Source organism: Manacus vitellinus, unplaced genomic scaffold (assembly GCF_001715985.3).
Source record: "Manacus vitellinus isolate BGI_N305 unplaced genomic scaffold, ASM171598v3 scaffold_2_pilon, whole genome shotgun sequence".
Lineage (NCBI taxonomy): Eukaryota > Metazoa > Chordata > Aves > Passeriformes > Pipridae > Manacus > Manacus vitellinus.
In genome coordinates this window covers 52480813-52497291 of record NW_021940208.1, presented here as the reverse complement: position 1 = coordinate 52497291, position 16479 = coordinate 52480813, and the positions used below count along the sequence as shown (strand labels likewise).

Here is a 16479-nt window from a genome sequence, read left to right as displayed (position 1 = left end):
TGTGCTAGAGGTTGAACCCAGTGCAGTTGGAGGCTGGAGCCCCCCAGGCAGGAGGCAGTGGAGACCCACCAGCTTTGCAATGCCTGGGGAGGTTCCCCCTGGCGCTTCTTGCACCTCATTTAAATCACCCGAGCTGGTTCTCTGCTTTTGCTCCTGGTATGGAGGTAGATACTGATCTCAAGTACAGAGGCAGAATGCCAGTGATCTCACTGTGGGACATGAGAACCTTACAGCCCTGTGTTAATGAAATCCCCTGACCAAGCTCTAGCTGTTAATTTTCCTTTGTGTTCAAAGCCTGCAGTCCTTACGTGCTGCTTTATCACATCAACCTCCAAGAGAAGCTTCTCCCAGGCTGCAGGTTCTGCCTGAATTCCAATGTATTTGGACAAAATAAGCCTGTTTACTTTGCAAGTGGATTAACCTAAAACAGAAAAATAAAGGCAGATTTATTCTGTCCAGATGTGAAGCTATTTTAAAAGAATTATTGTCCTTTCAAACAAATTTCTTAATCTGAAATAACTTCTATGTACAGAGACATCCTCACACAAATTGAATACTACAAAGAATGTAAGGCAACTCTATAATTTTTAAAAATATTAATTTTCAAGGGACTCTAAAAGAGGGCTGTCAGGATGTCTCTGCAACTGCCAAGACCACAGAGAAATAAGAAAGCATGCAGACCCATGTCAATGACCAATTCCATCTCAATGACCAGTTCCTGCCAGCAAAATCTCAACTCTGGGGTAGGGATGGGGGTCATGGAAGTAGCCAAATCAAAACTGAGGCATTAAACTTTCTCTTTTTTTGCAGAAATGCACTATGTGAACACAGACAATGCAAACTTCAGAAGAAGAGTTCCCTTTAAGAGTTATTTGCTTTAGTATTCTGTAATCTTTACATCACAGTGTGTTTGAGGTCAAGAAAAAAAAAGAAGAAAAAGTACTAAAAGTTTATGAAAAGTAAATTACATCAAATTTTTACAAAGTTCCATCTCCTACCCTACTAATCCAGAATCTGCATTGTGGCACATTATGAGTCATGTGGACATTAAAATATAATATCTTTATATTAATCTCCTCATTAATCCTCTTTTTAACACATCGAAGGCCAAGGGCAGAATTTGGATTGTCTTAATCAGTCTCCAGCCCTTATCAGGCAAGAATCAAGCATGGTTGAAGGCATCCAAAAAGCTGATCAGAGTGTCCATCTGTGATGTGCCATGCTGGAACCCGCCTGCACCTCCTGAACTGGCCACTCAGTGCAGGAACTTCAGTGGCATTTGTGCTGGAGAGATCCCTGCAGACAAATCCTAACAGTTATTTTTTTCATTCTTCCTATAACTGAATAATTTACATGCAAATATTAGGCCTGAAGGTAACTGGCAGAACCACAGATGGAAAAAAAAAAAAGAAAGAAAAAAAGAAGAGAACCCACAATGAATATTTAGTTTGATGACTGAATAACAAGAGCCAAATTTGGAGCACTCAGCAACACTGAGTAAGAAAAAGAGAGTAAACTGTAATTGGTAGTCTTCATGTGGACACAGGATAAAGCACAATCAAGTTTTTCTAGTTGGATAAAGAATTCATATAGTTCAGTCTACCATGGAATTATTGAGTAGTTTTTCCTATTGCAAAATATTCCGACTCTTTTTCCCTGATTTACACGGTGGTGATACTGAGATTATAGCCATTAAGATCCCTTCTAAGCAGAAAAATAATTCATTTGCGACTCTGAGAGGCAACTAGTAAAGTGCTGGGGAACCCACGCAGCTCTCAGCAATAGCCTTTTGTATGTGCCTTACAGTAACATCTCCATAAAGTTCTGGTTTGTTATAAACCAAGTAAACAGGGGCCAGACTCAAAAAGTCATTCCAGGACTATCCTAACAGAAGAAAATTTCAGGTGTTCAAGTCCTGACAAATAAACCAGACAAACTGTGCTTGCCTTAAGCCTGTCCTAAGCCTGTGCAGATGATCTTTCAAATGCAAATAGTCTTCCCAAATTTGAATACCAAAATCATTTCTGCCTTTGCTGCTTCCAATCACTTTTCTAAAGAGCATCAATATGCAATCAAGATTGAAGGCCTTTAAGGCTGGTAACCAAGTAGGTGGCAACCAGCCTGACTAGTCCTGTGAAAAGGTATCCTGCTGGTTTCAGCAGTTGAGACCATCAGACCTTCCACTGATGAACAACTGTCATGTTCACATGCAGATCCACAGGCACATGGCCAGCAGGTCCAACGTACCTCGAATCGATGGATGCATTGTGCAAGGGTTGACTTATTTGCCCAGGGAGAGCACCTGTTTCCAAGCACAACTGGAGTTTTGCATCAGATAGGTGTCAAGCCTCCTAGGTTTTGTCAGGAATTATGAGGAAATGGAAGTACCAGAGAGAGGCTGCCTGGAGTTACTCATGGGAAGAGAAAGGTGTTGAAGAACCAGAACAGCAGGAGAAACCAAACCATGGAAATGTGTCCCTTGCCCTACAAATTCATAGTATCTCAAGGTACTATAAATAAAACAGCAGCAGCCAGATGGCTGTAAGAATTTCAGCAGCCAGGGGAAGACCTAATTTAATAAGGCTCCCACAGAGAAACCGACAGGGAATACAACTGGTAACAAATGCTCACAAAACCACAGCAAAACCCCTGACATCCAATAAGACCAAGTTTGTTGTTTAACCAATGCACAAGACACACAGAGATCCTGAAATGCTGCATGCCAATGAGACAACAAACAATACCTCACACTTACCAATGCTGGAAACTCACAGAAGTTCCATTGCCTGTATTTCAGGTTGGGATGTCCGACAGGGAGACACACACACAGCCCGTGCCCCATGAAGTGGGCATATCCACAATACAGCAGAGCTCCCACACACTGGCAGCAATTTGTCTGGGCTGCCTGAACAGCTGGGGACCCAACCAGTACTGTAACTCAAGCCAAGGCACCACATATCCAGCAAGCCTGGACAAATAGCCGAAGTGTAGCACGGCAGCAAATGATATAAAAGCGGGGGAGTTGGCGGCTAGAGAAGCAGTGTGCTGAGCCAGCTAAGGAGCTAATGTGTATCCTCATCCCTTCCTGACATTGTCAACAGGGGAACAAGTGACATTACCTCAGAGTAAGCAGCAAACATCTGCTGAGCCAGACTAATGAATTTTTTTTAATTGCCAATGAAAACAACTTTAAAAAAAACCCAAAACAAACAAAAAAAGAAACCCACCCAAATTTAAGCCTGCTCTAATTTTATAACATTTGTTTATCTTTTTGACAAGCATGCCAGCTTGCTTATAAGGATAAAGTGATAACATTTACAGGCAAGATGACAAGCCCTTCACAGAAGCCTGAGAGACAAGTTTCCAAAAACAATTCCAGGACTTGGCCCTAGATATCTCATTTAATACATGAAAGAGTCATACTACAAAGGATTAATAAGTAGAATGGCTCATTTTCCTTTTATTTTTCACCTCATGAACATACTGGAGAGCCTTGGGAGGTATCCGATAGCAACAGGTATTATTAGACTCCAACCAGTATCCTCAGCAAGACCTAACTATAGTAAAAAAGCCCCCAAATATTAGAAAAGATGCAAGATAAACTGGTACAGTAGTAAGATGAAAGTTATGTTGCCAGCATTACAGTACTTAATTAAGTACTTTTTACTAAAGAAAAATAACAATGCCCAAAATAAGGCAGCTTTAGAGAGAAAATTTTTGACAGTCAAAAATCCAAGACCTGTTAAGAGAGGTCTTGGAAAAGAGGGTTTGGATCAACAATGGGAAGGGGAGTGGAAAGCTGCTCTAAAAATTTCATTTGCATGACACATCTATCTTCATTTCTTCTAGTTATTCTTGGAAAGACAGGATAAATGCAGATAAAGGGAGAAATGTGAGGAAGGTAGGGTGTGGAAGAGGAAGCAGAAGGAAATGTTAGACTTTCAAAGATGCAGGAAAAAGGCTTTTGTTTAAGATGAGGTAATTTTTAAGTGCTTCGATCCCCTTTCCCCTCTCTTCACCTTCCCCCCCACCTCCAAAACAGCTCTAAGCAATTTAATGCACTTCAATCATAAATCTCTGCACGGTGGTATTGTCCTCAAGGCAAAAAAAAGGTCTAGTGAGGACACCAGTAAGAGGAACCTTGGCCTCTTACACATCCAAATCAACCGTGGTTTTGTGGGGTCAGTCAAGGCTCTGAATCCATAGATGCTAGAAAGGTAAGACTTGTCGAAGTCATCAAAAAATACTTCCTCTGCACATGCACATGTATTTCAGTGCCCTGTTTTTCAGAGCATATGACTGGAGTGTTTGCAAGTGAAGAAGTCCTGCCTGGTTACAAGAGCCAAGGGAAGCCGCATTTTCATACATCTTTTGACTGAAGCCTGAGTGCTTTTCCTTTATTTGTCAAATATGTTGATCTTGGACTTCATAATGCTGCTAGACTTGGCAGAAGGGCTGCATGGAGAAAAAGATAATTACAGTTTTCAAAAACAATACACATGGTAATTTTCCAATCAGATTTATGCTGTCTTTGCTCTGACTGTGAAGAACCTCTTCCTCCAATAAACCCTATGCAGACCTTCCGCATCAGGGTCATTGAAAAAAATGCCGAATGTTGTGCCTTCCCACCCACCAAGAAAGAAGAGGCTGAGAATGGAGGAAACTAAAGAGAATGGTTAATTTGGGAAGTTTCCTTGCCATTTCTGAATGGCCTTCTTTCAGACAATGGGAAACAAGGCTGCATTGAAAAATGGTTTGATGAAGCATATATCTCAGCTTTTTACAATACAAGTTCAGGCTGATTTTGACAGAGAGATATTAGGAAATTTGATCCCAACAAATATGGAGCTGCCCTAAGGTAAAAGAAAGCAAAAGCAGATGGGAGGGTGTAGTTCCCGAGCCCTAAATCTTACTTCTGGCCATGTTTGCCATTTTTGAGTACTTTGTTCCTTTAGCCAAAATTTATCTAAAGATAGGAGATTTGAATCTAATTTTTTATGATTACCAAATAGATAGATTGAACATACCATTATACAAATCAGTCAGTTGGAAAATATCAGAGTGCAGTATGAAAATCTGCTAAAAATTCATCAGGACTCCAGGTTTGCCCACAATCTGCCCTGCGAGTAAAGTTCTCAACTGAATGTGTAGGAATAGGAGAGTACACAATCCCTGGGAGCGGGGTGGAAGGGAGAGAAAGAATCAAGAATTTGAAAAGTTGCCTTAGATCTTCAAGTAAAAATTATATTAGTGAAATTAAGGTTCTGCAAGTCATTAAGCAACTTCTGCCATTACACAGTAGACCTTGTCTTATATATCCTTGCTATTCCTGGTTTAAGTCAGTTGGGGGTTTTTTGCTGGAGAAACAAAGAACAAGGATATATCAGATAAAGGCTGATACTACATATTGACAAACTTGTGCAAGAATATCTGGCACCAGACTACCCACTGCTGTTACCCCACATATGGCATATTTTGCTGTGCAATCATTTTGTCTTGGGGGCACACTCCAACGAGGGACTCGGATGAGGTCATGAAACATTGCCTTCACTTGGAAGAGAGGGCTTTGCTGCCCTGAAGCTGGACAGAAGAGGCATAGGAGACACCACCATGCGCTGACAAGGCACAGCACTCATTCAGCTCAGCCATGGTTATCAATATGTGAGCAGTCTCAGCTTCGCTCATAAAAGGCACTTCACAAACATCTAACACAGGATTTTGTGAAATAAGGGCAGAATGGTTGTTGCAATAATTTGAAGAGATCCCACTAATTCCTTACAGCATACTGGACAGACACAGCCTGCATATGAAAGATTACTGGACTTGTTAAAAATATAAGGAGAAGAAACTGAATACTAGCTTCAAGAAGAAAGTAATCATCCCTACATATGCATATATTTAAAGGATCCATTTACCCATATAATTTCTTACATGGGAAAATACTATCACAAGAATAAAGAAGGACATATTTCCATTTGCCATGTATTCTCCGCCCTGCTTATCTTTCATTCCTTTTATATATTTACCTATTAAATCTTACTCTTTGACTTTCTTCTCTTTCACTCCAGTCACAGTAAAGATAGGGAAGTTATATACAGGTGTATCTTTAAATCAAGAAAAAGCATCTGGTTATCTTTTGAACAGATTTACTGATACTTACTCCCATACTCCCTCCCTCTGGGTAAATGTAACTGTGCAATACCTTGGGCAATGTCATTTTATGTAAAACTTCCCAATGCTCTTCAAGTCATGTCATCATGTAATTATATTTTTTTCCTGTTGCGAAATAAGAGATGAAAAAGAGGAGCTTATCCCAGGAGATTTAAATAGGGTAATGAAAATAGCTCTGCATAGTCTAGTACCTGCAGAATTCATTTTCCCATCCTGCAGAAGTTAGAGAGATTAGAAGTTTTTTTCACTCTCTACCAGCAACCAAAAATTGTCCAGGCTCCAAGATTTCACATACAGTTAACAAGTAGATGTGGCTTCATCTGAGAATGCTTTACATCCTTCAGGATGTAAGAAACCATTTCAAGTCCTTGCTCTCAGTCATACACTGAGCATACAGAAGCCTTCCCAGTGTAACTCCCTATCTGAGAGCAGAAAGTTTCAATTTCAACAAACATTTGCCATTTAAAGGTACTTTTACCTCCCACTTAAGTCCACAGTAAATGTAAAATTTCTCCATATCAGGTTCAGAAATCCAGTGATCATTTTGTAAGATGCCATAAATACAAAACAAAATGTGAGTAATTTCAGAAAAGGTCTTCCCTTGGAAAGACCACATCGCAGCTATCTCAAAAAATCTTGACAGTTATCTGCACAAAATGTGGCACAGAATTCCAAAGGTTTTAAAGTTTAATGTCTGAGTATGAAAAATTAGCATTTGTATTATAGTTTTGACCAAGAAAACAGGGTGATGGCAGTGAGTTTGAAATGTTGAAGAAAATATGAACCAGCAAAGAGTGATGTCTCTGTTACTCCATTAAGGGCTAAGTAAATGTCATAACTGACTGCAGTGCAAAAAACTCATTTCAGAAGACTGTAAATGGTGGTTCTTTCCTAACAAAGAGAGTTCATGGAAAAAAAAAACAAAAGAAAAAAACCACCGTCTGCTACTACTCTTGATTCAATCCCAAATAATGTAGAAATCAACCTGAGCAGGCAAGTCCCTACACCTTGCATGGAGGAAACCTTCAAGTCAGGAGAATATTTATAGTACCCAAAGTTCAGAAAATGCTCATCCTCAGAATTCTGGAGAAACTGGCAGCTCATGGCTTGGACAGGCATACTGTTTACTATGTAAAATCCTGGCTGGATGGTCATGCCTGGAGAGTGGTAGTTAACGGAGTTATATCCAGCTGGTGACTGGTAACAAGTAGTGTTCCCCAAGGCTCAATATCAGGGCCTGTTTAATATCTTTATTGACAATTTGGACAAGGGGATCGAGTGTACCCTCAGTCAGTTTGCAGATGACATCAAGTTCAGTGGGAGTGTTGATCTGCTGTAGGGCAGAAAAGCTCTACAGAGGGATCTGGACAGGTTGGATTGATGGACCAAGACCAATGGTACGAGTTTCAACAAGGCAAAGTGCCAGGTTCTACACTTGGGTCACGACAACCCCATGCAATGCTACAGACTGCGGGAAGAGTGGCTGGAAAGTTGTCCAGCGGAGAAGGATCTGGGGGTGCTGGTCAACAGCGGCTGAACATGAGCCAGGTGGCCAAGAAGGCCAATGGCATCCTGGCCTGTATCAGGAATAGTGTGGCCAGCAGGACCAGGGCAGTGATTGTCCCCCTGTACTCAGTACTGGTGAGGCTACACCTCAAGTTCTGTGTTCAGTCCTGGGCCCTTCACTATATAAAAGACATTGAGGTACTGAAGAGTGTTCAGAGAAGGACAATGAAGGTGGTGAAGGGTCTGAAGCACAGGTCTCATGAGGAGTGGCTGAGGGAGCTGGAGTTGCTTAGCCTGGTGAAACGCAGGCTCAGGGGAGACCTTATCATTCCCTACAACTACCTGAAAGGAAGTTACAGCAAGGTGGCGGTCGGCCTTTTTTCACAGGTCACAAGTGACAGGATGAAAGAAAATGGCCTTAAGTTGTGCCAGAGGAGGTTTAGATTGGATACTAGGAAAAATGCCCTCCCTGAAAGGGTTATCATGCATTGGAACAGGCCACCCAGGGAAGTGGTTGAATCGCCATCCCTGGAGCTTTTTAAAAGATGTGATGTGGCACTTAGAGACATAGTTTGGTGGTGGTGTCCTGGTTCCAGTCAGGACAGGGTTAATTTTTGCAGTAGCCAGGAGAGGGTATGGCTAGGATATGGAGGTTATCCTATACCACCTAACATCATCGCTGGGGCAGAAGAAGGGAATATCTTCTGACAAGAAGGGTTTCCTTCTGGTCAAGTAAGCATGGCAGGGTGGCCCCACTTCGAGCTGGAGGCAGATGTTGGGTATTGTCTATAGTCGGGGGTTTCCGCAGTGAGCAATAACATTTCTTTTCTTGTACCCTCTGTCATTAGTATTGCTGTTACTATTAATTTTCTTATGTCATTGCTGTTTCCAGTAAATTGGTCTTATAGCAACCCATGATCTTTACCTTTTGTGCCTCCAATTCTCTCCATCCCACCACAGGAGAGAGGGGAGGGAGGGGAGCAAGTGAGCTAGCATGGTTTGGAGAGTCTCTGTGGGAGCACTAAACTGGGGAGTACCATTCCTAAACCACAACAGGTGGACTTGGCACTGCTGGGTTAACTGTTGGAATTTTCCAACCTAAATGATTTGATTTATGAGAACTTTCATACACAGAAACTGAAGCAAAGAGTGATCTCTTTGCTTCAAAGAGATCAAACTTGTCAAATTGGAAAGACTGATGTACTTATGATCAAACTGGAAATCCAAACCAAAACCAAAATACTGCTACCTGCTACTTAGCATCTCACCAGAGGAATTAAAAAGACAACAGAAAACAATTTATACTTTGCACTATGATCTATACTTTTCAAAAGACCAAATATTTTATTTTTGATTTTCAAGACAGTATTGACAGTATCATCATATTCCTAGACAGTACAGGATATATTGTATCACAATCCTCAATATAGTCTTTGGAGCTTCTACTTTTACTGCTTGTGAATTCCAACACCTCTTATTCTGGCCACGTGCTACTAAAGGTTGAATTAATCATTCCATCTTCCTCATAGTGCAGATGGAGAGATAGAGATGGGCAATGAATACATTGGGAAAGTATTCTTCAAATATTCCCTTACTATATTAGATTCCAGGAATGGGAGTGGGGGAGTGAAGAAAAAATGTTGGTAAGATCATTAAGAGTAGTTTAAACTGCATCTTCTCTCTTCACAAAGACAGAGAATGTAATTTCCATATCGCAATCAAGCTCAAGAGCATTCAGCTGAAGGTCACATTCAGATCTGCCTCTTCCAGCCAACAAACTGCTCTGCTGCCACTCAAACAGTCCCCTTTGCTTCCTGTGGCTTCAGGGTGACAGTATTTCCATCAGGTGTAAATAAGTAAGCAGAAACCATGAGTTGGTATATGAAACTTAAAAGGTAATTGAAAGTTTCTGGAGTAGTTCACTTCAGAAAACTGTGCAATCACTTGTGAACTGAAGTGCTTGTTATCATATACAAAGCTTTGGTAATTAGAATCAGGAAGAGAGCTACAAGGTGATTAGAGATTATTGGGAAAAATCTAGTTAACAGGAAACATAGCACATAAACCAATCAGTACTAAAAGTTTCCCTGAGATATCTGCAATTAATTAAAATACAAAATGTTAAAAAGGACATTTCCATGTTATTAAAATTTTTTGAAGCGACTAATGATCAGAAGTCATTACAGCATCCACATTAATGTGAGATTAACCTCAGATACTACTGGCTTAATAAAAACATGCAAAGTAGAATCATAAAATCATAGAATCAGCAGGGTTGAAAGAGATCTCCAAGATATCAAGTCCAACCCTTGATCCACTACCACTGTGGTTGCTACATCCAGTGCCACATCCAGTCTTGTCTTAAAAACCTCCAGGGACGGAGAATCCACCACTTCCCTGGGCAGCCCATTCCAATGTCTGATTACCCTCTCTGTAAAGAAATTCTTTCTAACATCTAACCTAAACCTCCCCTGACACAGTCTCAACATCCCTTCCTCTCCCTCTCTGCCCTACTTCCACATCATTCAAACCAGGCCCTGGTTAGCACATTTATTTCTTCAGCTTGCCTGAGCCTGGTGAAGAGTCTGGACAGCTGCAAAAGCTGTCCAGAGATTATCACTCATATAGGTGCCCATCTACCTCTGAGCATATGGCCCAAAGCAGTGGCCCCAAGGGAGTGGCTCCATGGAACAGCATGTCAACAAGGCAGACACACACAGGGCTGCACAGCCCTAGAAGGTGCTGCCCTGTGCGGGGTGGTGCCTGAGCTTCACACCCCAGCTGCACAGGGCTCTGGGCTGCTTAACCCTCCACTGCCACATGCCACCTCCCAGGGCCACCAACCAGCCTCCAGTAGCAAAAATTCATGATGGAATATAACTCTGTGGGGTTTCTTAGTTTATAATTTTTTAAAGATAGGAGCTGCACTGAAGCCCCCTGAGCCTCTGGACAGAGCTGGATTTTGTACACAGAATTACTTAAAAATTAGTTCTAACTTGGAATGAGAAAGTACAAAGGGCATGTACATGTTTTGCCTTCAAGAGAGATACAACATTTGTTTTCCAAATATGGAATTTTATTCATTTTTCTCTTCTTGGATAACAGGAGCAGGTCAGGGGTTTCAAATGGAGTATGAATGTGTGACTACAGAAAGGTCTTGACTGTACTATATATAATTTCCTAATCCTCTCACGACAGTTCTTTCTTAGGAAAAGACTGATTTCTTTTCAAGCTCCTCTTTCTTAGCACATGCTGAAGTGATCTCATACTCACAGATTTTCTTTCAATTTTCATCTTTCTTGTTCCTCATAAAATTTGCACCAAAGTTTTCACAGGAAAGTAACTGCTTTGCAATAGAGACAGTTAATTGTTTTGAAAGATTATTTTTTTTAAATTAGTTGTTTTTATTCTTCAGGTAAAAACTTATTTTTGAATGAAATTTTATAGGCCATTAATCTAATGCAGATTCATGAAACTCAGGAAATTGGTTAACTTTAAAGAGCAGCTACTGTTCATGCTCTATAATTGCTCTTCATCAGAATTGTCAAAGATTTTTAATATGCAGTTACCACACAAATTAAAAGCTCTTATAGTATGTCTCCATTTAAGAGGCCATCATTCCACAGTGTCATTAGCTGCTATTAATATTTCAATTAGAGAGCATCACACACTCCCCTGAAGAAATGCACAACTACTCACGAAAAAAGTCCCACTATTGATAATGCTCCAGGAGTATGACACAAACATCCTATTTTCATTCCTACATTTAATTATCTTCTATTAATAGCTTGCCAAAATTATAATGGAGATTAGCTCCATTCATAGAGAAACATGCATCTTTGTTGACCAACACCTTCCAAACATCCTGCTTCTGAAAAGGGAGGTGACAGCTGCAGGGACTACACTGCCCTTCTGCACAGCCACATTACAACTTCACTCTTCTACCAGGTATTCAAATGGGCTGATAAATCGTAGTGCACCTTGTCAGTCCTTCTCAGGACATCAGCCAGAACTATCAGAACTTTTCAGGCATCAGTGCTAGCACAGACAGGCTTTACACCTGCTTTTTGTTCCACCTGACCAGATGATTTAGCTCAAATATCATGGCTCTGCAACAGCCAATTTGATGTGAAATATTCTTTCAAGGCACGACTCCCTTCTCTTCTTTGAGGAAAAAAAAAAAAAAAAACAACAAAAAGACCCCCCAAAACTTTTTTTATTATAATAGACCTTATAGTCTCGTTTTCATCATGCCAAGCCGATAATTAACTTCTAGGAAAGCTGACATACCCGGAGCCACCTCTCAAAGGATGGACCTTGCCTAGCCAGGGAACCAGAGACAGGACCGGAGGAAATGGCCTCATGTTGTGCCAGGGAGGTCTAGATTAGATACTAGGAACAATTTCTTCACTGAAATGGTGGTCAGGCATTGGAATAGGATGCCCAGAAAAGTGGTGGAATCACCATAACTGGAAGTGTTCAAAAGACATGTGGATGTGGCACTTGGGAACATGGTTTAGGGGTGAACATGGTGGTGCTGGGTTAATGGTTGGACTTGATGATCTTAGAGGTCCTTTCCAATCTAAACAAATCTATGATTCTAAGTCCACAGACAGCCATTGACTATACACAGCACTTTTATTACACCTCATGTTAAAACAGCAAAAAGTTACACTTATGTTTAATTTCTTCTGGATGCTAAATAATTTAAATCATTTGAATGAAGATTTCTTTTTGAAAACCATAAAGGAATTTAGCAATTTAAATATATCAGGGGGAGGAAAAAAAGAGCTTGAGGAATAAAAGCCCAAGAGCTTGCACTGGCTTGTTTGGCAGCTCTCCTCTCTTTCTAATATTTCTCTCTCTAGGGCTTTCTCCATGAATATACAAGGAATTTCAAACACATGCCTTATACTGTGCACTGACTTTTAGGTGATTTGAGGTATTCCAGCCTTACATCTCCATCAAAACCCTGTAACACATGGTGTAAATCGCCAGCCCACTCACACTCAGTCCTCCAGTGGGGCTTTGCCACCAGTTAGGACCTCTCTCAGAAAAAAATCTCGGTGATGCAGAAGGTAAAAGGTGCACAGCTTCTTGCAGAGAGAGAAAAGCGAGCCCCTCCCAACTCTGTAAGCTGCACCAGCAGCTACTGCAGCCCTTACATCAGCATTTCTTCTGTTATTGCATTTGAAGCTTTGCAACTTTCCATACAGAAAATCCATCAGTGCTGAGGGTTACATCACCTTCATTTTGGCCACAGTACTACCTCCCTCCCAAGGTGCACTAGGACATCTAGCCACCATGTCTGTATTGTCATGCAGTATGTGACCGGCTCTGCTATACCGGCAAAAGCACACACTCTGCTCCAGATGCAGTTACCAGGATCCCCTGTTTTGCCTGGGGAAACAGAAAACATTCTTTTACTGAATAAATTGTCCAGTGAGTGCTGCCCTGGTACCTTTGCAGGGGAGTGCTTTGCCCAGCATGGCAGTACACCAGCACAGCCAGCCCCAGGCAGGTTTACCCCGGAGAAGACAAGTGGTCAAGCTAAAAAACAGTAGTTGCAGTTGAACCCGAGGCAGATGGGAGTGCTGTCAATACAAAGAGGGACATCTAGAAAAACTCACCAGGATCATACCACCTACACTCCTGTGACAGCAGTGGTGTTTCTCCGGGGAGCACGGGCACTTTGCCAGCCCTCTGTTTACCCAGCTCTTTTGCTATTGTGCACATCAGGGACTGGGAAGGAAGAAGAGGTCTCAGTATCTCACCCTCTAAACTGGGACTAGCCAAGCCAGAGGAGCATGCTGCAAAGCCATTTTGACACAGACCCCGATGCCCAAGGAACAGATCATGCCTGCAGAGAGGTTGCTAGCAGAACAGCCACACCAGCCACACGGTGCCCACTGAGCCACCATGGTGGCTCCCAGCCTTAGTCCCTGTCACCACAGCCCTCATGCCGGCTGTCAGACTGCACGTGTAAAGATGACTTTGTCCTTTACAGCCAAGAGTGGCAGCTCTCACTTGTGTCTCACTAGAATATGAATAGCAATAATGGGTAAGCATTGAGAAAAAAAATTAAATCACTCTAAAAATGGAGATGAAAGAGATGGATAGAAGATATGCTTAACAGCAAAAATCCCATAACAGGTCATTACATTAGTGCATAAACAAGTACGCTGATATGCCACTGTAAAATAACCCTAACAGGGCCATACTCACGCCAAAATCCAGGCCTCAATGTTGCCCACCTATTTTATTGTTTTACACCCTCTTCCTTGTATCTTCAAATATCTCTTTCCTCCTTGGAATGCTGGATGATTACACATAATGACTTTAACAGATTGACTGCAAAAAAGAACCCATGAGAAACAACAGGAAGAAGACATGTCTACAACGAAGTGCAAAGAACTCTGCTAGTGCCTACTAGGCACTACTAATGGCAGCATCTGCAGCTCTCAAAACTTGCTTCTGACTCAAATTAGTTGCTCTTTAAATATCTGTATCATATAATTAGGAAGTACAGCATCATCGAGAGAACATTTCTTGACCTTTTTCCTACTAATTTTCAGCAGACTATTTAATGTTAAAATCATACACCATGCAATGCAGCAACTCCAGTTAGGAATGCACAAGTAAGACTGGCATATAGATGGTAGTATTAATTAGTATGAAAGCACTCCAGTAGGCATATTAGATGATATCTGTATTCAACTGGATGACTTTATTCATTAACAAGATGTTATTCTGGAAAAATATGTCCAAGAAGTCCTTGTATATCAGCTGTAAGAAGCATTTCATAGCACAAATGTTCCATTTCCAGTAATAGAGGTTATATCTAACTGCCAGAACACCAGCACTTACTGCTCTGTAGACACTCTGTTCACTGGGACACATTCAGTAAAAAAATTACAAGGTCATCTCTTCACTGTGTCAGTCCTGGTTTGCAGAAAATGTAGTGCCAGTAATGCTTTGTTTGCTAAGTCCTTTCATTCTGTGTAATAGGTAGATTGTTGCAGCTTTTATAAGCCATTTGCAATGGTACCACTGAACTTTTTTTAAAGAATGAGGTCTGATGCCAACTCATCTGTAATTTCCTCAGCCGGGACAGGTTGACATGTTTGTAAAATACTGTTACACAGAACTACCTGTTTCTGTTTTAAAAATAACCTTTCTAGAACAGAGAATAACTTCTGGGTTGGCTTTGTAAAGAACACAGCCTATGGGCCCTAATATCAGCTACTTTGGTACAAATGTCTAACACAGAGCATCACCCCCTCCTGCTGCAGCACACCACACCCGGGCAGCTGGAGGTGCCCCCTCGCCTGCAGTGTAGCAGGTTAAAAACTTACTCTCAAACTCATTGAACACTCATAAGGCTCATTAACTTCAGTTCCTGGTTTGTACACATGAAAAACCCAGTGTGAGACGCAAAGTCAGGAGGTGACCAAGCTTTGCTTTCCTTTGGTGTGACCTCGTTTTCTCATTCCGGTGAAGCTCATGCCACAGAGGGTAACTCAGTGCAGAGTTTATCGAGGTGACTATTTCCTCATAGAGTCGAAAGGGTGTTTAGTTACATCAACCATATTACTAGTGTGCCAACAAGGAAAATAAAATGTTTTAACTGTCCCCTCAAGATCCTCCTTCAGAAACAAGTGCAGTGCATTTTTTTAAGTCCAACTTTCCTTTTTTTTTTTTCTCTGCAGGCTAATTTAAAATATTGAGCAATGTTAGCAATCATGGTTAGGCACTCCCTCAGATGGTAAAATGACCATGTCCCAGAAAGCATACTCTGGCAGAAAACAGGCACACTACAAAAAGCAGAAGTGTATCAGAGCCAAGCACTCTTACTCAGCTTTACACAACTGAGAACTGTTTTGGATAGGATGGGGGATGTAGTTTTCTTGCCCAATGAATTTTCTGTGAAGTATCAAGCGCCTCCTAGCAGAGCACAAATACTGTGAAGAGAAAACAAACGTCATCATTTTATTACAAAACTATTTCACTTTCTTTTTTCTTAAAAGCAATCCTGATATGAAGTAAAACTTCACTGCTTTTTATGGTTATTTGCTTTAGGAACTGTAGCTGTCAAACATTTTTTTCCTCACTGTCAATATGCCCACTTGAACCTTGCTATATTCTACCACATTGCAGCTTTAATGCAGTAATTGATACAATATGGTAAAGCCACAAACCAAAATCACTCTGTCTGTAATGACATCTGTAATTTAGAAACTTAAGGAGGGGAAGCTTAAAACTGGCAAGCAACAGTTTCTGAAAACACCAAGAGGGGACTGCATGGGTACATTTTTACTCCATAACTGTGCAAATCTTGAGCCTTGCCCTGTCTGTAAGGCAAGGCACATAATCTTAGTGACACTGTTGTCAAAATATTTCTGAAGAATGTATTTGTTCAATGCATTAAAAGCTTTAACATGCTTGAACTGAATCAAGAATTACACGTCAGGGCACACAGAACTTCAACACTACTCCAGCACTGCATGGGGAAGCCCCAGGTAAAGCATTTGTGGTGGGGCAGTATCTGCATGGTCTAAGCAAACTGACATCTTACTTATGTACTACAAAAACATCTCTAAAAATAACATCATGGGGTCCATGGATTCTTCCTCCTGCCTTCTGGTCTTGCAAAACATTACAAGGCTGCTTCAGCACTCACATATAAACCAAACAAGACTTCAGGTTGTGCAACTTGTCCCACACAGGCAGCCTCATAGTGGAGTCCACATCAGGTTCTGTGTGACTCAAGACCCTCACCCATCCAACTGCCCTGTCAGTAAA

At 41.3% G+C, this 16479-nt stretch overlaps 1 protein-coding gene across 2 annotated transcripts in view; it reads right to left on the bottom strand.

Annotated features, from left to right (window-relative positions):
* The window catches only part of DHRSX (dehydrogenase/reductase X-linked), a 203943-nt gene that overhangs the window by 131507 nt on the left and 55957 nt on the right, over positions 1-16479 (bottom strand). The window contains exon 1 of one of the 2 annotated variants that reach the window (XM_018071192.2): positions 13308-13428. The exons of the other annotated variant lie outside the window; for it this stretch is intronic. Coding sequence (XP_017926681.1) covers positions 13308-13413 — 106 coding nt within the window. The 5' untranslated portion in view covers positions 13414-13428. Of the gene's footprint in view, positions 1-13307; positions 13429-16479 lie in introns of those variants that run through there. 2 annotated transcript variants of the gene reach the window in all.